This window comes from Typopeltis vanoorti, chromosome 8, assembly GCF_054136105.1.
Source record: "Typopeltis vanoorti isolate ZY-2024b chromosome 8, IOZ_Tvanoo_1.0, whole genome shotgun sequence".
Lineage (NCBI taxonomy): Eukaryota > Metazoa > Arthropoda > Arachnida > Uropygi > Thelyphonidae > Typopeltis > Typopeltis vanoorti.
Genome location: NC_143556.1, coordinates 12,403,587 through 12,430,403, shown reverse-complemented (window position 1 = coordinate 12,430,403; position 26,817 = coordinate 12,403,587). Strand labels below are relative to the sequence as shown.

The window sequence follows — 26,817 nt, the reverse complement described above, 5'->3', positions numbered from 1 at the left end:
AAAGTCTCAGTGATTTTAAATTAAAACAATCAAATATCTATTAAAATACATAATATTGTATTTTTGTTTAGACTAATTCTTTTTGCAATACAAATTCTGACTTTTTTTGCAATATTATACTTACTTAAACATGTTTTGTGATTAAAAACTTAATCAAACTTGATGTTGTTTTATTTATTGAACATATAAAAAAAATTATATGTAAACATAAAAATGGTATTTGATATCTGGAAGTACTGAATTAAAAAATTTATCTAAGTTTGAACTAACTGCAACTTTGATCACCAGGAAAAATCGAATTGAAGTTGCTGCTCCCAAAATTTGTTTTAATTAATTTTTTTGGTGGAATGGCTCTTTGGTTCAAAAAAGGTTCCTGACTCCTGTGTAGGGGATGTACCTTGTTTGTGAATTTTAGGTGCTCCATATATTCTGGGTGTTTTAACATGAAAAAGGCTTGAGTTTGTTAACTGTTTGCCAGGAAGTGACTTTTTTTTCAATAATTTGCAAACTTTATTCTTCTGAGAGTTAGTGGACTCACGATCTATAATTTGATATATACAAAATGCACATACTTTTTTTTGCAAAATTAAGTGCATTTTGCTTTCATATTCAGCTAAATTCATTACAGCAGTTGCATTACCTTTGTCTGCTTTAGTTATAACAATATGGTGATTACTGTATAGTTCTTTTAAAGCACCGATTTCCTTTTATGGGATGTTGTGTTTGGGAGGATTAGGATATTAGCCATGTCCAAACGAATGTTTTTGGCTGTTGCTGGAGGGAGGTTGTATATTCCTCGTTCAAAGGAAGCCATTGTTTTGACTTTTGGCAAAATTATGTCCTTGACTTAATGCATTAACAGCTTCATCTGTTGTTATCAATACCATGAAAATAAATAGCATGTACTGTGAACACTTCAGCCTTTTCACATGCTTTAGTTGTTTGTTGATGATGCAAAGTTGGGGAGAATTATAAGTTGCACTGCTGATATTAATTCCATTCAAGAAAATTTGAATAGACTTGGACAAAGGAGTAGGATTGTAGTTTTAATATCAATGTGCAAAGTGTTGCATTTTGGAATGCAGAAATATAAGGCTCTGTACTATATTGATTGTGCCATACTGGAGGAAGTGGATGAGAATCGAGATTTGGGAGTGTTGGTTGACAGCAGACTGAAGTTTAGAGGACATGTTGCAAAGGCTGCACATTGTAGTGCTGCTATGATAAGTATTCTGATATGTAGGGATAAGGAAGTGGTGGTGCTACTGTATAAAGCACTGATCAGACCACACTTGAACTACTGTGCTCAGATTTGGTCATGGGAGGTTCATTCAACTAACAACGTATTTATCATACCGAATCTTAAAATCCTTAACACTCATTGCATTAACAACACGTTCTGGTAATGTGTTCCATTCACTGACAATTCTCCATGTAAAAAATCTACTCCTCACATCCCTCTTCACCACACTCTTACATAACTTCCAGTGAAGGTCTCTGGTTTTCCCCCCATCTCACCTACTCTCTGATAACGTCCTCTCACTAACTTAAATGTCTATCATATCACCTCTTTTCCTCCTATCCAAAAAAACCCTGCAATCCAAATTTCTTCAACCTCTCTCCATGGCTAGCATTCAAAAGTCCTGATATTGTCTTAATTACTTGTCTCTGGACCTCTCCAATGTTTCCACATCACACTGAAGACCAGATGACCAAATTTGAGCACGGTAGTCCAAGCGTGGTCTGATCAGTGCTGTATACAGTGGCACAACCACTTCCTTATCTCTACATGTTAGAATACTTATCATAGTAGCACTACAATGTGCAGTCTTTGCAACAGTTACATGTCCTCTAAACTTCAGTCTGCTGTCAACCAACACTCCCAAATCTTTATCATAGACATATATAGCCTTATATTTTTGCACTCCAAAATGCAACACTTTACACTTATTGATATTAAAACTATAATCCTACTCCTTTGTCTAAGTCTATTCAAATCTTCTTGAATGGAATTAATATGAGCAGTGCAACTTATAATTCTCCTCAACTTTGCCTCATCAGCAAACAACTGGAGCATGTGGAAAGGCTTATATGTTCACAGTATATGCTATTTATTTTCACAGTATTGATAACAGATGAAGCTGTTAATGCATTAAGTCAAGGACATAATTTTGCTGAAAGTTCCAAAAGCCAAAATAATGCTTTCGTTGAACGAGGAATATACAACCTGACTCCAGCAACAGCCAATAACATTCGTTTGGATATGGCTAACATCTTAATCCTCCCAAAAACAATATCCCACCAAAGGAAATCAGTGCTTTAAAAGAACTATACAATAATCACCATATTGTTATAACTAAAGCAGACAAAGGTAATGCAACTGTGGTGATGAATTTAGCTGAATATGAAAGCAAAATGCACATACTTTTGCAAAACCAATGTATATACCAAATTATAGATCGTGAGTCCACTAACTCTCAAAAGAAAGTTTGCAAATTATTGAAAAAACAAAGTCAAAATAATAACTAACAAAAAAATAACTTCACTGTCAACCTGTATGTAATCCAGCTTCACTGTATCCTATTCATATTGTTAAATTTCATTTATATGAAGTTTATGGTGATTGCAGTATCAACAAAAAAATCCTACTACTGCAACATTGTTGCAGCCCATATAATCTAAATACATTTTGGAAATTGAGAGGGTAATTATTCAAGAAAGTGAGAGCAAATAGCAATGCTTAGAAACTCTTGTAGTACATACTTGCCAATACACTATAAACTCACGTGGATTTTATTTAATCTCATCTGAATGTTAATTAAATAAAGTAAGTTGCTTTCCCTTACTCTCAAATCAGTAAAATCTCATCTAATACCTTGTTACTTTATAGGACTTCATGGCAACCTCATCAACTATCTTTTGTGCCTTTAACAATTATGATAAACTACTGAAAATATTCTATCCACTGTCATATTTATCTCAATAATTTAATATTTATTGGTTCATATACTTACTACCTTTTGTACTCTGTACTGTAAGGTTTTTCTTCATTATTATACTGATTTTTGACTATTTAAGTTCTATACAAAAATACATAAGCAATTTAAAATATTCTACAAAACAATTTATTTGCATTCATGTATGTCTCCATATCAATATTTCTTTCAAAAAAAAAAAAATAATAAAATAAAATAAAGTTTTTTAAATTATTAACATTTAAGAAATTTGTTAGCTTTTAGGGTTGGATGTGTTAGAACAGCTCTATATGAAGTCATTTTCACTAAACAAAATATATTCTTTTGAAATATGTTTTTTAACATGATGAAATCATGATTGTTGCTGGTAAAAGTTAAACTTGCTTAATAGGGAACTATGAACCTTTTTATTGTTCTCTTTTGCTAGGTTCATGGACATGTGCCAAGTCCAAGAACTCATCACTGTTCTGCAGTTATTGGAAATTCTTTAATTGTATTTGGAGGTGGATCTGGGGAAGATATACCTATAGCAGACAGGTAATAAATTCCTAATTTATATTTCTGCAATCTTAATGGATTTTTTAGTGCTAATTGAATTACATATCTGAATCTTTTAAAATATGATTCATTTTTTATAATAAATCTTGCTTCATACAGAATTATTATTTTTTATAATAATTCTGTATGAAGTTAGGATTTTCAATTTTAAAAAAAGTGGATTTTGTATTAATAATAAATTTTTTTTGTATCTTACCTTTTTATGCCATTTTTAATCATCAGTTTAAAAAATAAATGACATCTGTGATAGAAGTATAATACTAAATCAAAGTTAGCATGATAAAAAATTTACATAATTGTACACATTTTTAAAAATGTCATATTGTAAAACTGGTACTTAAGTTTTAACTCCCTACCAACCACATTCAATTTACAGACACTGGCTGCACAGCCTGAGTTGTTACTAACCATGCTGTGTTTTCATTTTCATCAAAACGTAGATGTTAGTTTGTAACAGATTTGAAATAATGTGAAGAAGTATGTCATTAGTTGTCTGTATTACAAGATGTGATAATCCTTCATGCTCAGGAAAACACATAACCAGATTAATATGCACTCTGCTTCGCTGAGTTTTTATCAAAAACAAAAAATACATAGTTCCTTGTATTAAGTAGAGTAGCTCTAATTTTAGATACGAATATTAGACTAAACATAGACAATATATATTTTTATGTTTCTGGTCCTTTTATTATATAGTTAGTTGTTGTTAATGAAAGGATAAAATAAGAAAAATGGTGATCGACAGATATGGGAAATGGTTAGAATTATTTATTGCATGTTTGTGCCAGCCTAGTCAGTATCAAGTTTTACTAATTTTGCTTATTGCACTTAGCTGAAGTGTAATTGGGCAGTTCTTAAAGAAAACTTGCTGTTTTCAGGGAATCTTATTTAAGATAATTAGGTTTACCAGCAAGTTTAAAATACTACTGATAGTAACTATTTAGAGTTGACAATTCTTGTGCATGGGAAGTGAAGAGTGGATAGATGTAAGTGTGAAATACTTCAAAATGAATATAAATTTTGAATCATTCTGTATATGTCCTTAGTTCACGAGGTTATCTGACCCCATTGGAGAATGACTTGGATATTAGAATTGAGAGCACTGGTGGTTGAGTAGGTTGAAGTGAGTTATGTAGAGTAAGGTTTGTCAAATGAATGGGAGGAGTGCAATATCCTGTCATCTGCAAAACTGTGTATTGGGTTGGAGGTCAACTGAAGTAGGTTATCGATATACAGAAGGAAGAGGACTGGTGAGAGAACAGAACTTTGTGAAACCCCAGCATTAGTTGGAGGTGAGAAGAGAAGGAACCATCCACCATTACACATAGTGTGCATCCAGACTGAAAGCTGGCAATCTAACTAGAAGTCCTGGGACAGATCAAATGATGGGAGTTTGCTTAGTAAGCCTTTCCAATTTCCAACTCCTACAATACCTTGAAGGCACCCAGCTAATAAATGACCCCAGTCAAAAGCTTTGGGGATATCAAGTGAAACCACTTGAAATTCACCAAACTTCATCATGGCATTTGTCCAGAGATGGGTGATATATGTAAGTAGATCTCCTGTTGATCAGCAGTGATGGGAATCCATCCTGGGGTCATTTATTAGCTGGGTGCTTTCAAGGTAGTGTAGGAGTTGGAAATTGGTTTTCTCCATTACTTCAGTTAGGACTGAGGTGAGTGTGATAGGGCAGTAGTTAGATAACAGTGATTTGTTGCCCTTCTTAGGAATGGGTTGTAGGCCAATTTTCAGGCTTTGGTCTAGATACTAGTGGAATAAGAGCGTATGTACAGGTGGCATAGGATAGGAGTCAGTTCTGGTGCACAGACCTTCAGGACAATTGGAGGAATGCCATCAGGCCCAGGAGACTTTTTTTTTGTCTAATTTAGACAATAGAGATTTTGTTTCTTGGAATCACATTGACATCAGGCCTCTCCTGGCATAAACACATAACAACCATTGCATCCTCAGCTTCCAAAAAAACTAGGATTTCTCTTTTGCTCAAGACATTACTTCATCTCTAAACGGCTGTTAACATTATACAAATCACAAATCCACCCAGCTATAAAAGCTCCCTCAAAATGCTTGACTCAATACAGAGGAGAGCAATTAGATTGATAAATGACCCATCAACTCACTCCCCTCACTTTGACACAGATGTTTGGTCCCTGCAATTTGTGTATTCTATAAATATTTCCATGACAAATGTTCGTCTGAAATAGTATCAATAATTTCCCCACTCAGTACTAAGCCCATTGGACCACTTACAGCTGCCACCCAACATTCTTTCTTTCACAGTATACTTGAAACCCACAAAACAAGTTTCTTTTCCTCCTCTTTCATCCCTGCTACTGCTGTACTGTGGAGCAGTCTTCCCTTATTGTATTTCCCAAGGAATACAATATAGAGGCTTTTAAATCAAATGTAAACAAGTTTCTCCTTTCTCAACCCACTACTCATATATGCAACTAATGTACCATTGGTTGATTAGCCAACTTCTCGTGTATGGATCCAACATAAAAAAAAAAAAAATCATATTTTCACCATGTTTACAGTGATTAAGTAATAGATATTACTGAATGGATATTTCTTTTAAAAAAAATTTTCATGTCGAAGTTCTTTTGACATATTACTATATATTAATTTGTTCATAAGAACAGAACAATATATCATGAACAGCAAGCATGAAAATAAGCGTATATTCACATATTGGAATTTTACAAGAAAATCAAAAAAGTTGAAATAATTTATTTCAATAAATGCTCTTCCATAATTTTTTCATAAATCTTGAATATAATTGTTTAACTTGAGCCTTTGAAAACTGTGCAGAAATAATTTCCTGCAATTAGCAGTATGAAAGAAATGAATAAAATATTGCTGGAGATCACCATAATTTTTCAATCCACTCCAGGCTTTTGTAAGTAGAATGGTTGTCTTGTGCCAGACAAACTATTAGCTGTTTAAATGCATTCACAAATATCATTTTAATGGTTAATGGAATAAATGCAGTACTAGTGGGTCAAGCGCTACGAACATGCTTTGAAGAGCTCCTGATTCAGATAAGTTTTACTAGGAATAATTAAGTATATATGCGTAATTGTTTAAGTAAGAGCGGCTGTAAACGTTGTACGCTACCGATATTATTAGTGTGGGTTTTTTTTTTTTCTTGCTTAAACTAAATACGAAAACGTTAATATTAGACCTAGTAACCTGCAGAGAAAAAAAATGGCGGCGGCATTGTCATTCCATGATTTTAATTTGGATTTCAGTAGGTTCGTTAAGTGTGAGGTCTGTTATATGTATTCCTTCGATTACATAAATGATTTGTGGATGTTTAGTGCGGATGGAAGAAGGGTGTGTGCGAAATGTGACCTGAACGAGGAATTGATGAATGCGAATATGAAGTTGATGACAGAAAGTGCTAGTACCGATTGTGTCGTGAGTGCACGTTTGAAAGAGGATGGCGGGAAAGACAGGCGAAAAAATGTTAAAAAATCAGGAAAAAAGAAAAAGAGCGATTTGACAACCGTAACGGATGTTAAAAGGGACGAAAGTGAGGCGGAAAGAAACGAAATTGAGAGAACGAATGAAAGTAGAAATGGCGTGGTGCAGAAATCACAAGTAAAAAAAATCGAAAGAATGAATGATAGCGAAAAAAGAATGACTGATGGCGAAAGTTGGACGCATGTTGGAACGAAAGTACTGAACCAAAGAAAGATGAATGACAGTAAAAGTGAGAAGAATGATAGCGAAAGTTGGACGCATGTTAGTCTGAAAGTACGGAAACAAAGAAAGATATGTGAGAGTGAAAGTGAGAAGAATGACAGTGAAAGTTGGACCGAAAGTACGGAAACAAAGAAGGATGAATGAGAGGGAAAGTGAGAAGAGAGGGTCGAGAGTTAGAAAGTTAGAAAGATTTAATGATAGAGTGAATGTGTCGCGAGGTTCAGAAGGTGAATTGGATTGGATGAAGCAAGAAATGAAATGGATGCAGAATGAAATTAAGAGAATGCAAGTCAAAACTATTAAAATAAATCATGATGGCATGAAAGAGTTAACAAAAGATGAGCGAGTGGCGTTGTATGGCGACTCCATTATTAAAGGTGTGCTAGAGGATAAAATGCACAAGGTATGTTTTCCAGGTGGTAAAATGAGTAGAGTGATTGAGGCATTGAACATGAGGCGGGAACGAGCAAAAGAGTTAATTGTATTAATTGGTACAAATGATTTGAGAGAGAACAAAGAGCATGTCAAAATGAATGTCAGGAGACTGCTTGGAAAGATAAAGGAGAATAGTGTGACAGGAAGGGTGGTCAGTGTGTTGCCTAGGTATGATTGTGGTGAAATGAGGCGGAGAGCAAGGATTATGAATGATATTCTGGCTGAAATGTGTGAGGAGATGGGAGTACAGTTTGTTAATGTGTGGAATGAGTTTGAGGGACGAAGTGAGCTGTATGGGAGCGATGGACTGCATTTGAGTGGTTATGGTGTGAGTCGCTTGGAGAGACTGCTGCTGGAAGGTAGAGAAGTGAATAGAGAGAATGAATCAGATCGAGAGCGGAGTGATGTGGAAGAGCAGGAGAGATTGAAGGAGTGGAAATGAATGTGGAAGTGAGTGGTATGAGTATAGATAATGAGAGAATGGGTGTGCAAGAGGAGCAGGGAAACGGGGAGGCTCAGGGTGGACAGGGATACACAGCGTGAGAAAGGTGGATGCTCCAAGAGGAGGTGAGAGAATGTGTAGGCAGGAAAGTAATGGGATGATCAGGGATCAAAAGGAAACAGATGGAATTGCAAAGGGTTCTAAAATGAAGAAGCAGAAAGGGAAATGGCCCCAGTCCAGCATGGAGAGATCACATCGAGTGAGTGGTATCAGTGGAACTAGCTGTAGATCCAGAAATGAGTTGTTGTGTTTGTATACCAATGCTAGAAGTATAAGAAACAAGGTGGATGAAATGGTTGCACTAATTGCGTCTGTGCACCCAGAGATTGTCGGAATAAGTGAGACATGGTTAGATGAGGATGACATCCTGACAGGAATAGAGATGGAAAGGTATGATGTGTTTCGTGAGGATAGAAGGGGTAAAAAGGGAGGGGGAGTGCTATTGATGATAGAGAAAGAGTTATGTCCATACAAGGTAGAGATGCAAGGGGGAAATGGGGCCAGTGGTTTTGAGGCAGTATGGTGTGAGATAGAGGTGAATAGAATCAAATACTTGGTGGGATGTTGTTATAGACCTGGTAATGTGGATGGTGGTGATAGTGAAATGTATAGTCAAATAAGCCAAGCAAATAAGAAAAGGGTGATCGTTGTGGGTGATTTTGGTTGTGGCGATATAGACTGGAATGAGGAGATAGCAACTGGAAGTATGGAAAATGGGTTTCTTGAGTTTTTGGGGGATAGCTGCCTCGGACAGTATGTGACGGAGGGCACAAGAGGATTAGGGGTCTTGGATTTGGTCATCTCATCGGAGGATGTAATTGTCAATGAGGTATCAAATCATCCACCAATTGGCGAAAGTGACCATGAGGTGATTACTTGGGTGGTTGCCAGCAGTGCAAGGACCCCTGTGAAAAAAGGGTATATGTGGAACTACAAGGGGGGTGATTATGAAGAGCTCAGGAGCTTGCAGGTGTAGCATGGAATGAGGAGTTAGCTGGAAAAGAGATCAATGCAGCTTGGGGGATTTTCAAAAAATATTTAGTGGATGCAATGTCTAAATGTATACCACGGGTGAGAAGGTTAAATAAGTTAGGTGTGAGATGGATGAATAAAGAGATTAAGCATGCAATACAGAGAAAAAGGGCATTGTGGAGGCAGCATAAGAGAAGTGGAAGTAACCAATTTCATGAGTTCTACAAAGACCAGGCAAGGAGAGTGACTTGGTTGGTGAGAGTAGCTAAAGAGAGGTATGAACAGCAGTTAGCTAATGAAGCTAAAAAGAATCCTAGGGAGTTCTTTCGATATGTAGCCAGCAAAAGAAAGAATGATTATGGAAGGATGACATTGATTGGAGGAAATGGTATAAAGACAGCTGTTGCAGAATGTGTGGTGGAGATACTTAATGAGCAGTTCATAAAGATCTTTCAATCTTGTGAATGTGACTTCATGGAGAGATTAAGAGCAGTTGATAATGGGGAGGAGAGACTGACTGTAAGTGAGCAAGAGGTGTTTGGGGAGTTGAGTAAACTAGATGTAAATAAGGCTGTGGGACTTGATAATATATCACCGCGTATTCTGAAGGAATGTGCCAGAGAGTTGACACCTGCCTTGACATATTTTTTTAATACAAGTCTTGCACTTGGTCAAGTCCCTAAAGAGTGGAAGGAGGGCAAGATTGTGCCACTTCATAAAGGAGGTGATCGAACTCAAGCATCAAACTATAGGCCTATCTGTGTGTCAGGTGTTGTGGTTAAGTTGTTGGAGAAGCTTGTGAGAACTAGGATCCAGAGTTGGGTTGACAACAATGGTATAATCTTTGATGGACAGCATGGATTTGCTAAAGGGAGGTCGTTTAGTAATCTACTTACTTATTACAATAAAGTGACTGCTTCCTTGGACAGAGGAGAAGGATACACAGTAATATACTTGGATTTTGCAAAAGCTTTTGATAGAGTGTCTCATGATAAGTTGACAGTCAAACTAGAGCAGATGGGGTTGGATATTAGATTAGTGCATTGGATTGGAGACTGGCTATCTGATAGGTATCAACAAGTTGTGTATGGGGGTGCGATATCTAGGAAAAGGAAAGTCACTAGTGGAGTGCCTCAGGGATCTGTTTTAGGGCCATTACTATTTAACTTGTATATTAATGATATTGGCGAAGATTTGGATGGAGATATTCAGTTGTTTGCAGATGATGCAAAGTTGGGACGAACCATAAAGAGTAGTGAAGATGTTGTGGCCTTGCAAGAAGACTTGAATAAATTAAGTGATTGGGCAAGCAAATGGGGATGTGAGTTCAATGTTGCAAAATGTAAGGTTTTAAAATTTGGAAAACAAAGATGGGATGCAGAATTTATGCTTGGTGAAAATATATTGTTGGAAGTAGAGGAAATAAGAGATCTGGGAGTGATAGTGGATAAGGATCTAAAATTTAGGGGTCACATCGCCAAAATTGTGAAGACAACACAAAGACTTCTGGGAATGATGAGGAGGACACTGACTTGTAGAAGTAGGGAGATTCTTGTTCCATTGTATAAGGCTTTGATTAGGCCACACATGGACTATTGTGCCCAGATTTGGTCACCTGGTTTTCAGAAGGATGAAGAGATGTTGGAAAGGATCCAAAGGCGACTGACTAAGGTAGTTTCTGACCTCTGGAATGTCGAGTATGAGGAAAGATTGAAAAGATGTAATTTGCAGAGACTAGTGGAGAGAAGGAAGAGGGGAGATATGATAGAGACCTACAAGTTGGTAAGGGGTTGCTATAGGATCAATGGTGGAGAAGTTCTACAGCGAATAGTGGGAGATCAGGGGAGAACCAGAGGTCATCCCTGGAAACTGTATAAAGAGGGTGTGAGTAGGGGAGTGAGAGGCAGGTTTTTTTCGTGCAGAGTTGTGAATGATTGGAATGCCTTGCCTGAGAGTGTGGTCTCTGCAAGGAGTTTGAATGTGTTTAAGACCCGGTATGATGAGATGTGTGTGAGATAAAAGGACCTCCTAGATGAGTCTTTGACTCCATGAGGTCTTGTTTAATAATAATAATAATAATAAAAATAAATAATTAAAAACATGTTTAATCAATCCCATATTTTGTCTATTACTGAGACATCAAGGATAGATGTTGAAATTAGTTTTCAGGTTATATTATAAATTAAAAATGCCAAGAAATTATATTCTTGGTTTAATCCTTTATCCAAGTGTGAGCAAACAAAGCTTATACATACATGAAGTAACTGGAGTTGAAAGTTGAAAAACTTTCAACTCAATTATATCCTTGGGTGGGAGAGACTAAATTGTTTGAGTGCTTTTTATTTCAGGAGTCCAAAATGTGACATTTTAAAGAAGCCTTTTGAATGTTTCTTATGAGAATTGTTGCTATCATAATCCAGTGGTTTATAAGTAATGCAGTCTCTGAGTAACACATTTCTGATTATTTTTGTTAACAATGATGATCATTGTAGATTTATTGCCTCTAGCAATTATTATCCTGCTGTCTTTACATAATTAGGGAGAGAGAGGAATTCACTGTTAGAGAGATTTCTTCTAGGCAACAAAGATTAAGAGAGGATATTAGCTATGTCAAGCCGAATATTGTTGGCAAGGAGGCAAGTTGTGAATCATCATCAAATTCCTGATATACACCCTCAAGGGGTGTACAGGATATGATAGTACTACATGAAAAACTACATCATTACTAACTTCCTATCTATAATTTTCCACCAAATCAGTCTGTTACCAGTCAAGACTCCAACATTATCAGATCTTATATTTCTATCTTCTAAGGCACTTTTTACTGTATCAATCCATCTATATCTTGGTCTTCCTCTAGGTCTTTTTCCTGCCAACCTGGCAGAGAACACTTGTTTTGCTAATCTCCTATTCCAATCTGCTTAAGTGACCATACTACCTGAGATTAGCTATGCTAACACATTCCTGGATGCTGAAAATGTCAAGTTCTTTCCTAATATCCTTGTTTTTAATATTGCCATTGATGCCATCTGTTCACGCCCCTATTCTTTTTCAGGACTCTCATATCTGTGGTCTCTAGTCTTTGGTCAGGTGTTTTACTTCTGACCCAGCTCTCAGATCCATAAGTTAAAATTGACTTGAATACTGCTAATTTAGTGTTTTGACTAATTTCTTTCTTATTCCATATGAATTTATTCAATTGACTTCCTACCATACCAGCTTTGTTGATTCTATTGTCTATTTCCATATTTAATTTACCATCTTCACTAAAAATCATGCCTAAGTAGCTGAAATATTTTACTTGTTCTATAGGTTCTCCATTCAAAATACAGTTGATATTTTCATTGCCTTTGTCTTGTTATGGCTGACCTTCATATAATGTCTTACAACAGTTATTCAATTTAGTCAGGGAATCTTGCAGACTTCTAGTGGATTTATTTAAAAGTATAACATCATCTGCATAATGCAAAGAGCTGACATTGACATCTCCAATTTTGATATCAGGTTTAATACCATTTTACTTCATAATGTGATCCATATAAATAATTAATAACAGAGGGGATAATGTACATCCTTGTCTGACACCAGATTTAACATTAAAACATCTTCCTGTACTTCAATTCTAACTGCTGACTTGCAACTCAAATAAAGACTAAGTATTGCTTGATATAATGCCCCATTGATACCATATAACTGTAGCATATTGAATATCTTCTCTCTTGGCACTTTGTCATATGCCTTTTCCAGATCGACAAAACTTAAATACAGATCTTTGTTATATTCCCATGATTTCTCAACTATCTGTTGTAAAGTGAAAATTTGATCCTGACAGTCTCTATTTGGCCTGAATCCAGCTTGTTCTTCATCAGGCTTCTCTTCCACAATTCTTCTCAACCCATTTCTCAAGTATACTTGCATATATCTTACCAGGGACACCAGTAGAGAAATATCTCTAATTCTCAAATTCAGTTTTATTCCCCTTTTTATATATGGATACTATGAGAGCTCTGCTCGAATCATCTAGAATTTGTCCCTCTGTCAAGGCTTTCTGATCTATGCAGTGCAGCTACTGCAAGACTTTTATACCTTTACACTTGAGCATTTCTGGTCGAATATCATCTACTCCTGCTGCCTTTCCACATATCAGGCTTTTGATGGCTTTTTCTACTTCAAGTATGGATATATATTCTTGACTGCATGCCTGGTCAGTTATAACTGCTTGTTTCATTTAGCAATTTTTCGAAGTAATTACTCCATACTTCAAGGATATCTTTTTCTCCAGTTTTCATGTCACATTTATCATCTCTAACTCCTTTTACAGCACTCTTTCCTCCATTTCTGAGCTTCTTCAACAACCCCCAGAATATCTTGCCACCTTCTTGATATTTATTTTCTATGTTCTTACCAAAGTCCTCTTTTGTTTAGCTAGTTTTACACAGTGTTTATCTTTCTTACATTTGTCTCTGTATTCTCTAAGAGCACAAGCTGACTTATTTACCAGGAACTTTTGATATGCTTTCCTCTTTTCTTTCATTGCCTCTTTAACTTCCTGTGTCCACCATGGAGTTCTGATTTTTCTATCCTTGCAGACATCTTTACCACATGCCTCTCTGGCTGAAAGTGATTGATTCAAGCCCTGAAGAAAACACTGAGTTTCTTCAGGGCTGGCCACTGAATCTCCAAGGTTTGGTTCCTGTTCTCAAACTCCCATTTTTTTATTCAGTCATGCTTGTGTATTTTAGTCTACAGTTCATATCTAATTGCTTAACTTTTATTTGCTTTAAAACTTTCTTAAATGTACTGTACTTCTTTTCAATATGTTCTGTTATGCAGCATAAAGTCTAAAGATGGAACTTAATGTGTCACTACTGCAAAGTTGTAGCTGAGTCTATGGATACAACCGTTTCATCAAACCTTTATTGATGAAAGGTTTACTACAACTTGAAAAATGGCTGACTATGCAGCTGAGAAAAAAAGATCTATACAGGTTGTTATATTTCTTAATGTGTTTCTCCTTTATTTTTAGAAATTCTTTACAGGCTGATTTATCTGACATATTCAAACAGTCTAAAGATTGTTGTTTATTATTTTAACGGTATATTAGAACACAGAAACTAAGTAAATAATTAATTTATTAACTTATTGCTGATATTTCGCTGGTGTTATAACCAGCATCTTCAGAACACAAAAACACTGTTTGTCACAATACGCGAGACTATAACAACATGGTGTACATAAACAAAATCGTAGCAGCAACACAAAGATGGAAAGATGGAAAGACTAGAGGGTTTTTTTTCAGATAGAGGGCGCCAAAATCAGGACTCTAGTCTTTGTGTTGCTGCTACAATTTTGTTTATGTACACCATGTTGTTATAGTCTCGCGTATTGTGACAAACAGTGTTTTTGTGCTCTAAAGATGCTGGTTATAACACCAGCGAAATATCAGCAATAAGTTAATAAATTAATTATTTACTTAGTTTCTGTGTTCTAATATACCGTTAAAATAATAAACAACATGTTCGACGAACACATAAGTCTGTCCACAAGTCTAAAGATTGATTAAGCATGTGTTTATTTATTTGTGTTAAATAAATAAACACATGCCATATTTATTTTGTTAAACCTTAAGTTCAAACCAGCATGTAAGTCTAAATAATCAGTTCACAAGCATTTATATAGCTTCAAATGGATGGAATGGCTAGTTAGCTATGTTTTTCTATGTAAATGTTCTGTGATTGCATTTTACTTATCCAGTGTGTGCATTTCTTATATGCAATGAGACTTACAAACATGGATTGTTATATTTTGATTATCTATGCATTTTAATGTTAAGATATATATTTCATAATGTATATTCATATATTTCGTAATCTTTTTCTGTCAGCTTACAAGTAGAATTATGTTCTCCATGTCAGGGGACTACCCTGATGATGGAATAGTTCAGTGGTAGGGCTGCTACCTTAAGGCTTCTGAACTAGCCTTCTTCTGAATTTAAACCCATAGGAGGAATAGGGTATACTGGAGGGGAAAGAGTAGATTCTAGAAAAATTATAGTAAGGTTTATAGAGAGGGCATAGTTGTAAGGTCAGAAATGAAAAACCCCATGGCCCTCGAGTACTCTAATAGCATAAGGGTCATAAAATAAGAATTGGGTGATAAGGCCTTATAGGAAAGATTAAAGTAAGTGGGTCTTCCTCAAAGTAGAAGAAGAGGATAGATCCAGCTAGGGGTTCATGGGAGTGCCACTTCCCTTACAATCAAGATGATTGCCCCTTATGGCCCTGTTGCTCCACAAGTCCTTATTTAGTATATTTGGACCACCCCACCATATGCACACACACACATGGTGGGCTCCCCTATCCGCCACCCAAGGGACGTGCTCTCTAGGGGTTGCAGGGCCCTTCCCCCTTAAACGATTCAACGATGACTTCTAAGGCTGGAACAGGCCATGCTAGGCCTAAATCCTTGATACGCATGATGATGATGATATTTCATAATTAACTTTTTTTTTAATACATTACAGAATATGATTATTAATAGCCATATTTTTTATGCTTGGAATCATAGGAACAAGTTTGAAATTTGTTTCTTTTGTGACTTGAATGACAGTTATTTATTAAAGCTTTTTTATTTTATTTTATTTACTTTTACAGAATGATAAAATATATAGCCAAAGAGCATGCGTAGTTTTTTATTTATATATTTAATACCTTCATTTCAAACTAGAACTGATGTAAACATAGGCAAAGGTTTATTTAAGGAGATACTGATCAGATTTTATGTAAATTATTTTATTTTATTTATTTATTTTGATAATTATATAATTTTTAAATTGTTAGTGCATCAGAGTAAGGAAATATCAGATGAAGTAAAACTCTCAACAGGACATGTTGGAATGAACCCATAGTGTTTTGTGCATGATTTTAAGGAAACTGTTCATTTTTCTTATTTTCATGCATAGTGAGTTTTGAAACTATTGTTGAAACATTTAGGTCAGTGGTTCCTAAACACAATCTTGACCCACACTTCATTCTTAAAGGCCATGTATCTCAAGATACAGAATAGTCAGGCAAACTTAATGCCTAAACTCATTTAATTTCAAATGAAATTAATACTTCCAGTCTTAATATCCTGTACACTCCCGAGGGTACATATCAGGAATTTGATGATGAACATTCATACCATAGTAGATTTGAACTTACAGCCTGTAAATCGGAAAGCATAGATGCTATATTCACTTGTCCAGTCAGACTTGTGAAATAATAAGGAAAGGAAATATCAGATGAAATAAACTGAATCTGACGAAGAAAGTTTTTTTCACTTGGTTATACTATAAATTAAAGATGCCAAGAAATTATATTCTTGATTTCATCCCTTATCCAAGTGTAAGCAAATAAAGTTTACATGTAACTTATACAAGTATCTTATGAATTCAGAGTTGAGTAATAATGAAAATGCAAATTCGAATTTGCTTATCCTTTAAGAAAAGTCATGTACCAGTATTTTTGGTAATGTTTGGGCTATTATGTTCAGGAAAGAAATGTGGAAAAACTCTTTGGTATACTACTCACATAGTCTACCATTTGTGAATTGCCACTCTGTCTTAAAGCCAAAACAGCTAGCTGTTATGATAATGATTGGTGTCACGATACAAGAATATTGTTTTTGAAACAGCATTCTTGTTAATATACAAGAATGCTATTGCAAAATACTTTTTCTATTAATGTTTATTTGCAATCACTGAAAATGAACTGTAGACAGTTTTATTTATTGTTATTTGTAACATGATTTTGTATTATTTTTAAATTTAGATTTAAACTAAAATTGATATAGCAGATTTTGATAAATAGAAAATATCGTATTTTGTAGTTATGTTCTATATCCATAGCAGAATTGTTAATTTTATAATTTTGAGATGACAAATTTCAGTAAACATTCCAAATTTCATTGAAATCTGCCCAACCTAAGTGGAGTTATTTATATCCATAAGGATAAGTGAACAAAACTAATAAGTGCTATGCACTTTGTGATATACATCTAAAAAAAAAAGTGCAGCCTTCACAATTTATAGATTAGTTCAAGATTTGCAAGAAGCATGCAGTTACTATATAAAGGCTGTGTTGAATAAAAGTAATATTCTTGAACAAAACACAAAACAAAAAATTATTACTTCTGTCTAACAAAAAAAATTTATACAATTTTATATGTATGTCCTACTTTTAAATGGTCAAATAACATTATTATGTAGTAAAGTAAGTAATATTACTTAATAGGAAGCTCTCACTATGCCAAACTCAGACTAAGGAACAGTTTGTTATAGTGGATAGTATACTGTAGCAGCTGTTTAGCATAGCATTGTATTTTTCAGGATTTTGTTAGGACTTTTCAGTAGTTTGCTAACTGCTGTTTGCTAAAGTGAGAGTTGACTGTATAAGCATCTCTTTGGAGTCCGAAGACTGCTGGAGACCCACTAACCATTATGCATTAATGCAATATCTATCATACTTCTCAAACTTATTCATTGTCAGAGCACTCATGGCTGTCTCAGATAACCTATTCCACTTGTTTGTTACTCTATAAAAAAAAAACAAAAAAACAAAAAACAAAAAAAAAACAGCATCATGTCTTTGCTAATCATGCTCCTACACAATTTGCAGTATTAATTGCTTATTCTCATCTCTCTTGTCATCTTTTGAAAAATTTCTGCTGCATGAATTCTATAAAACATCTGTAATAAATTGTTTCTATTCTTCTGTTTTCTGTCCATCCATACATTATCAATTTTTATAACTCATAAATCTTCATTGTGTAAATTTCAAAAATTGATTAGATTCCATAGACTAGCCACATATATCCCTTCTGATCTGAAAATTCCATGTTTGACATCTTCCCAGCCCAAGACTGATGATTCTCTCCAAATGAAAGCAATAATTTGTTTTGCAGACAAATTCTCTGATGCAACCAAATCTAGTGCTCTCAGATTCCAATTCCCATCTTAAGGTTTCAGGTAATTGTCTTATTGTATAAATTCCATTACCTTTCCTCCTTCCGATCAGTGTCTCCAGGGTCCATGTCTCCTTCATAATAATTACTTGCCCTCTACAGATGGCCTCAGGTGCACTATCTTGCATTTATTTCATGATGATGAAATAAATGTGCAAGATTTCCAAATTCAAAATTCTGCAGAGATTTCCAAATTCGAAATTCCAACAATCCTCCTGATATAATGTATCAGGGGGATTGTCCTTTGAAGTAACCACATCTCTCTCTCTCTCTCACACACCTTAAGATGTAAGGTGACTTGTATATGGAGTGCATAATTTCATGTTGGTTGTAATTCTTCTACTATCATCAGCAAAACTCCCACTTTCCCATTCTTTCTATCCTCCCTAAAAAGTTATATAAATCCACTTCCAGTTTATGCAATTATTGCTCAGTTATAATTAAAAATCATATTTCAGTATGATTATTTCTCATTTTCTGCTGCTGTTTTTAATATAAAATTTGATTATTATATAACACTGATATTTCTAGTTACAATAAAGCTATATGTAAGCAACGTTTATACATATTACCATGGATTGTGTACTTATCTTTCAGGAACTATGTCATTCTTTTCTGGTATGGAACAACTCCATAAGAGCAAAATATTAGTTATGCTCCATCCCCTTTCAGTTGAAGAATGCTTTAGTTTTTAATTTTTATTTAGAGATTATCATCATCAAATTCCTGATGTACCCTCAAGGGATGTACAGTATATTATGATAGTACTACATGAAGAACTTGCATCATTACTAACTTCTTATCAACAATTTCCCTCCAGATCAGTCTGTTAAATGTCAAGACTCCAATATTATCAGGTCTTATATTTCTGTCTTCTAAGGCACTTTTTACTGTATCAATCCACCTATATCTTGGTCTTCCTCTGGGTCTTTTTCCTGCCAACCTGACAGAGAACACTTGTTTTGCTAATCTTTCCTATCCCATTCTGAGTGACCATACCACCTGAGATTAGCTCTGCTAACACAATCCTGGATGCTAACAATGTCAAGGTCTTTCCTAAAAGCCTCATTTTTAATTATATTGCCATTAATGCCATTTGTTCATGCCCTTAATCTTTCCCAGGACTCTCATATCTATGGTCTCTAGTCTTTGGGTATGTGTTTTTTCTCTAACCCAGCTCTCAGATCCATTAGTTGAAATTAGTTTGAATGCTGTCTTGTATAAAGCTAATTGAGCATTTTGACTAATTTCGCTCTTATTCCATATACATTTATTCACTTGACTTCCTACCATAGTGGCTTTGTTGATTCTGTTGTCTATTTCCATATTTAATTTACTGTCTTCATTAAAAATTGTGCCTAAGTAGCTAAAATCTCTTACTTGTTCTGTAAATTCTCCATTTATGATGCATTTGATATTTTCATTGTCTTTGACTAATTTAGAGATTATTACTCCAAAAATAATTCATATGCATTAATAATCATTTAACTTTTTTTGGGCTGTGTATTTTATATATATATATATATATATATACAAGGTCTGTTCAAAAGGTTCTGAGCCATAATTTATTTAAAATATATACAAAAGCTTATGAGCTATGGGAGCATATCCCTTTGAAATATTCTCCTTTTGCCCTAATACAGTGTTCCCAATGTCTTGCCCACTTTTTGGAAGCATCTCTAGAAGCATTCTGAAGGAATGGCATTGAGTTATCTCTGTCTCATTCTGTTTATTTTCATTTATGTCTTGAAACTTTTATCTTTTAAGTACAGGGAATTAGTTTCACTGTGACTGATGTTCTTTTGAGCCAGAAATTCTTAAGTTAAAGAGCTGAATGAGATGACTGGAGCCTTCATCTGTGGAGCCACTGATGATGATGCTCATAAGGAAATTTGGATCCTTAACAACATGATCTTTGAGGTCTGTACATGCTGCAACTCAGTGATCCTTTTACTTTTAAGTGAGAAGACTAACAAACTTTGCAACAATCCTCCTCATTTCCAAATATTCTGTCAGAATTTGGTGGCAGGATCAAAAAAGATTCCTACTTTACAGGCTAGCTCTGAAACAATAATTCACTGATTATTGATGACTTTTATGAATACAAGCCATCAAATGGTCATCCAAAGCAAGGAATCATCTTTATTCAAAATTTGACCATTTAAACCTTTTATTTAAAGGTGTTCAAATGTTTTTAAGATGCTCATGGCATTATCCCCACAAGTGTTTTAAGCATGTGATAAGTTTCTGCAGCATTTTTGCCAAGTTTAATGCAAAACTTGATGCACCATGTTGTTCATTCATCAGTATACATATCTTCTTACAGAACAATATGCTAGCATGCACAGTTTCTTTATAATAATAATTGTCCAAAAAGTTTGAATAGACTTTGTATTTTGCTCTTAACTTTGCTGCATCTAGGGAGAAGTATCCTGCTGTAATCGCAGCACTTTAAAAACACATGTCGATTAATTCAGGTTTGCTGTTTGGATGTGTTAATCCTCTCCAGAAGCATTTCTGAATTATTGCACCTGATGATGAGCTTATTGATTGCCATGTATACTTTCTGCGGTTTAAAATATGTGAATGTTGAAATTAGAAAGATATTGTAAATATATCAAACTGCATTTTTTAATACTCTGTATTATTATATATATTGATTCTCTTGTTGCATTCTACAGCAAAATGCTGTAGAACACAACTGAACAATCAAGAAATTGGCAAATGATAATTTTCATTATATTTGCAATAATAAAAAAAAAAAGAGTTGTTCTATGATCCTCAAAGTGCACTTAAAGAATTACTAATTGCTCACTGTCACTGACTGTTTCTTTCTCATTTTTTCACATTATTGTAAAAGTAAAAATTATTTGTTACTTGAGATTATCGTGTTGTGTGTAAGAGATAATTTAATTAAAATAAATTTTAATTAAAGACTAAAAAACTGCCAACTTAAAGCTGAACTTTGAATTTTGCCATTCTGTATTGAACTTTTGACTTTCAGCAAAACTGTGTGTGTGTGTGTATGCACAGTTATATAAAAAACTAATTTAAAAAAAAAACAAAAAAATCAGCTGACACCTCCAAACGTTAGATAGGGGCCATTTACCCTATCTAACGTTTGGAGACTGAGCGGGCAGTTCAGTCTCTACTGGTAGCCAATCAGAGAGATAGCTGGTCCAAGGCTATCACTGATTCATCGGTATGCAGTGAAGAAGGCAGCAAGCTAGTTGCCATCTCGTGGTCCCTAACACAATATTTTTAATGTCTGAAAAATAGTGTGGGTTCGACGGTCGATTTTCTTGAGTTTATGGGGTGAAAAACCCAAGTTTCCTCAGGAGAAAAGACCCACTAGCCCGTGCCAAAGATCGACTAACTCGAGAACCGGTCGAAAAAGGGCTTAGAAAAATTTCCTCTAGTCAGCAACTAGATTTGAACCACCAAATCCTTTCTTCATGCGGTCAAGCGCCGTAGAGTGCAAACGCCACTCCTACTGAGCTATATATATATTTATATATGTGTGTGTGTGAAAATACAGTGATAAAGTATGCTTGAACACTGATTTCTGTAATGAATAATTTACTTTTTCTTGTAGATAAGCTTTATACACTTGGTGATACATAACTGTTAATTTTAAATTATATTAACTAAAAAACTTTAATTAATACTTCCAATATTTCGGTAATGTTACATTTACCATCTTCAGGGAACATAAAACTCTAGACCCACCCAAAATATATGGCCTTCCAAAAATCCCTAAACAGAATGTGCCATTACGTCCCATTGTGGACAGCATCGATTCTCCCACATACAAACTAGCCAAACATTTAGCCAAAGTGCTCACACAATATACTGGTGACACACCTTCACATATTAAAAATTCAGCCCACTTTAAAGCCAGTATAGAAAACCTCTCACTCCAACCTGACATAATGGTCAGTTTTGATGTCTCTTCCTTATTCACCAATGTTCCACTCAAAGATACTTTGGACCTCATCCAAGGCAAATTTCCTCCCGATATCTCAGCCCTATTTCAGTTCACTATGAACTCAGGCTATTTCGTTTGGCAAGGAAAATTTTACAAACAAATAGAGAGGACTGCCATGGGTTCTCCACTCTCCCCACCTCTGGATGGAGACCTTCGAAGAAAAAGCCTTAAACTCGGCCCCACTTAAACCTATTGTTTGGCTACACTATGTAGATGTGTTCACTATTTGGCCACGTGGTCTAGACACACTCGAAGACTTCCTCTCACACCTAAACAATCAACAGGATCCAGTTTACCTTAGAAAAAGAAAGTCAATAACAATCTCCCTTTCCTAGATACGCTGATTACACGTCAGCCTAATGGATCCCTGGCTTTCTCAGTTTACAGAAAACCTACACATACAGGTAGATACATTCACCAGCGTTCACACCATCCCCCCCCTCCCAACAATATGGGATTATAAAAACCGTATATAACAGGGCAAAATTAATCAGTTCAGATAACAATGCCCTTACTACTTATTCATATTCTTAACACCTTTATAGCCAATGGATACAACCCCCATAAAATCCAAAAAATATTAAAAACATTTAACCACAACCCCCATTCACAACAAGGACTACTCTAAATCTGTCACTTTTTCCTTATATTCGTGATACTTTCTGAAAAGTTAACAAAAATCTTTAAAAAAAAATATGACTTGACAACTTGTTACAAACCATATCAAAAATTAACATCTCTTATCCGCTCTCCCAAGGACTAGTTGCTTCCTCAAGACCTACCTGGACTTTACCAGGTCCCTTGTAGTTGTAAACTGTCTTACTATGGCCAAACAGGCAAGACTGCTAATATCAGGATATCTGAACATAAGAATTATATCCGTTTCCACCGTTATAGCCACTTACTGATCATGCCTTGGACACCTGCTATAAAATACGTTGGAAGAAAGCTTCTTTATTACCCCACAGCAAGTTTAAATATGGGAGATTATTTTTAGAATCAGTCTTAGCCTTAAACTCCCCAAACCTCAATAAATTTGGATGCATGAGACTACCCCAAATATGGGAGGCTTGCATTCTTAAAACATCAGCCCAAACAGCCAAGATTAATACCAAATTTGGCCCACTAGGTGGCACCCTTTAGGACAGACTTCAGTTGTTTTTGCCCAGTGTTAGTGCCTGCATGCACATTTCATTAATTTTTATATTCCCTGAAGATAGTAATGTAACATTACCGAAATATCATCATCATCATCAAATTCCTGCCATGTACCCTCAAGGGGTGTACAGGATATGACAGTACTACATGAAAAAATTACATCATTACTAACTTCCTATCTACAATTTTCCTCCAAATCAGTCTGTTACTTGTCAAGACTCCAACATTATCAGATCTTATATTTCTATCGTCTAAGGCACTTTGTACCGTATCAATCCACCTATATCTTGGTCTTCCTCTGGGTCATTTTCCTGCCAACCTGGCAGAGAACACTTGTTTTGCTAATCTTTCCTCTTCCATTCTATTTAAGTGACCATACCATCTGAGATTAGCTCTGCTAACGCATTCCTGGATGCTAACAATGTCAAGTTCTTTCCTAATATCCTCATTTTTAATATGATATTGCCATTGATGCCATCTGTTCACGCCTCTAATCTTTCTCAGGACTCTCATATCTGCGGTATCTAGTCTTTGGTCAAGTGTTTTACTTCTGACCCAGCTCTCAGATCCATAAGTTAAAATTGGTTTGAACACAGTCTTGTATACAGCTAATTTAGTGTTCCGACTAATTTCTTTCTTATTCCATATGAATTTATTCAATTGACTTCCCACGATACCAGCTTTGCTGATTCTTGTCTATTTCTATATTTAGTTTACCATCTTCAGTAAAAATTATGCCTAAGTAGCTGAAATGTTTTACTTGTTCCACAGGTTCTCCATTCACAACACAGTTGACATTTTCAATGATTCTGCCTATTTTCATTGTCTTTGTCTTTTTATTGCTTACCTTCATACCATATCTATTACAACAGCTATTCAATTTAGTCAGAGAATCTTGCAGACTTGTAGCGGATTTATTTAGAAGTATAACATCATCTGCATAAAGCAAAGAGCTGACATTAATATCTCCAATTTTGATATCAGGTTTAATACCACTTTCCTTCATAATGTGATCCATATAGATAATGAATAACAGAGGGGATAATGTACATCCTTGTCTCACACCAGATTTAACATTAAACCATCTTCCTGTACTTCCTTCAATTCTAACTGCTGACTCACAACTCAAATAAAGACTAAGTATTGCTTGATATAATGCCCCATTGACACCATATAACTGCAGCGTATTGAATAGCTTCTCTCTTGGCACCTTGTCATATGCCTTTTCCAAATCGACAAAACTTAAATACAGATCTTTGTTATATTCCCATGCTTTCTCGACTATTTGTCGTAAAGTGAAGATCTGATCCTGACAGCCTCTATTTGGCCTGAATCCAGCTTGTTCTTCACCAAGCTTTTCTTCCACAATTCTTCTCAACCGTTTCTCAAGTATACTTGCATAGATCTTGCCAGGAACACTCAGTAGGGAAATACCTCTGTAATTCTCACATTCAGTTTTATTTCCCTTTTTATATATGGGTACTATGAGAGCTCTACTCCAATCATCAGGAATTCGTCCCTCTGTCCAGGCTTTCTGAACTATGCAGTGCAGCCACTGTAAGACTCTTATACCACCATACTTCAGCATTTCTGGTCGAATATCATCTACTCCTGCTGCCTTTCCACATTTCAAGCCTTTGATGGCTTTTTCTACTTCAAGTATGGATATGTATTCCTGACTGCATGCCTGGTCAGTGTTTTTTATCACTGTGCTGTCATCACTGCTTGTTTCATTTAGCAGTTTTTCAAAGTAATTACTCCATACTTCAAGGATATCTTTTTCTCCTGTTTTCATTTCACCTTTATCATCTCTAATTCCTTTTACAGCACTCTTTCCTCCATTCCTAAGCTTCTTCAACAACCTCCAGAATATTTTGCCACCTTCTTGATATTTATTTTCTATATTCTTGCCAAAGTCCTCCCATGACTTTTGTTTAGCTAGTTTTACACACTGTTTAGCTTTCTTACATTTGTCTCTGTATTCTGTAAGAGTAAAAGCTGACTTATTTGCCAGGAACTTTTGATATGCTTTCTTCTTTTCCTTCACTGCCTCTTTAACTTCCTGTGTCCACCAGGGAGTTCTGATTTTTTTATCCTTGCACACAACCTCACCACATGCCTCTCTGGCAGAATCAATCAATGTTTCCTTCAGAGTTTGCCACTGAATCTCCAAAGTTTGATTCCTGTTCTCAAACTCTTTCATTTTCTTTTCAATAATATTTCTGTATTTTAGTCTACAGTTCACATCTGAGAGCTGCTCAACTTTTATTCGCTTTAAAACTTTCTTACATGTTATTCTTTTCAATATGAAATTCAATTTTATCCTGCTCAAGACTAAATAGTGATCACTTCCAATTTCAAATCCTCTGTACACTCTGGTGTCCTGCACCAGGGAGAAAACATCACCATCAACAATAACATAGTCAATGAGACTTTTCTTATTCCTAGCCTCTTCTCTCCATGTGAATTTGTGCACATTTTTATGTTGGAACATGGTGTTAGTAATAACCAGTCCATGTCCTGAGCAGAAATCCAACAGATATTTGCCATTATTATTAGCTTTGCTCTTTTCTCCAAATTTTCCCAAAATATTTTTGTATGTCTCACAATCATTTCCTACTCTACTATTTAGATCCCCAACAAGGACCAACTTTTCCTTTTTCATTGTGTCAGTTGCTTTTTCTAAAGCCTCAAAAAATTCCTCCACTTCTACCTTGGTAGAACCTTCTGTGGGACCATAGGCACAAATAAGTCTCATTGTCCAGTTCCCCATTCTCATATTTGCCCACATTACTCTACTCGAGACTGACTGCCATTCAAGAAGATTAGCCTCGTATTTTGTGTTGAATACTATGGCTACTCCTTCTTTTCCTTGATTGTCATTGCCTGAATATAACATTTTGTATTTATTGCTCAGAAAGATCTCGCCAGTTTTGGTCTTTTTTGTTTCAGTCACCCCTATTATGTCGATCTGGTACTTATCTAATTCCTCAGCTAGCTCCATTTCTTTGCCATTCAGGCTTCTTACGTTGATAGTACCGATCTTTAACTCTGGTGATGTTGAGTTGGGGTTTGTTTTCAGATTTGTTCCAGTAGCTGACTTTTCGCTGTTCGCCCTGGTTCCCTGGCGAAAACAACGGGGGCCTTGTTTAACCGGGCGACGCCCCAGCCGGCATGAAATTTTGTCATGTTGTACCATCATTTTTTATTTTGGTTTAACCAATAAGAATACAATTTGGTCGGCTAAATCCCAAATTGCCAGCCCATCCTCGTTCGTTCAGTATCAAAGTAGATACCCAACAGGGTGCACCACGAGAAGGTGAGGATTGGACATTAGGTCAGAAGCCCTGGTCGGTTCTCCGCATTCCTTTAAAGGCTATGTGGAGGTCTCCTCTCAGTTATACAGCTTTGACCCTTAAGCACCCCATTACCGAAATATTGGAAGTATTAATTAAAGTTTTTTAGTTAATATAATAATATATGTTGTTCTTTCCTTAAAA

The 26,817-nt window shown here is 35.4% G+C and overlaps 1 protein-coding gene across 1 annotated transcript in view; it reads left to right on the top strand.

The window, feature by feature from the left end:
• Positions 1-26,817, top strand: part of LOC150103738 (rab9 effector protein with kelch motifs-like) — a 75,113-nt gene that overhangs the window by 15,927 nt on the left and 32,369 nt on the right. The window contains exon 2 of the mRNA XM_090396517.1: positions 3,403-3,512. Within this exon, the coding sequence (XP_090252643.1) occupies positions 3,403-3,512 (110 nt within the window). The remainder of the gene's footprint in view (positions 1-3,402; positions 3,513-26,817) is intronic.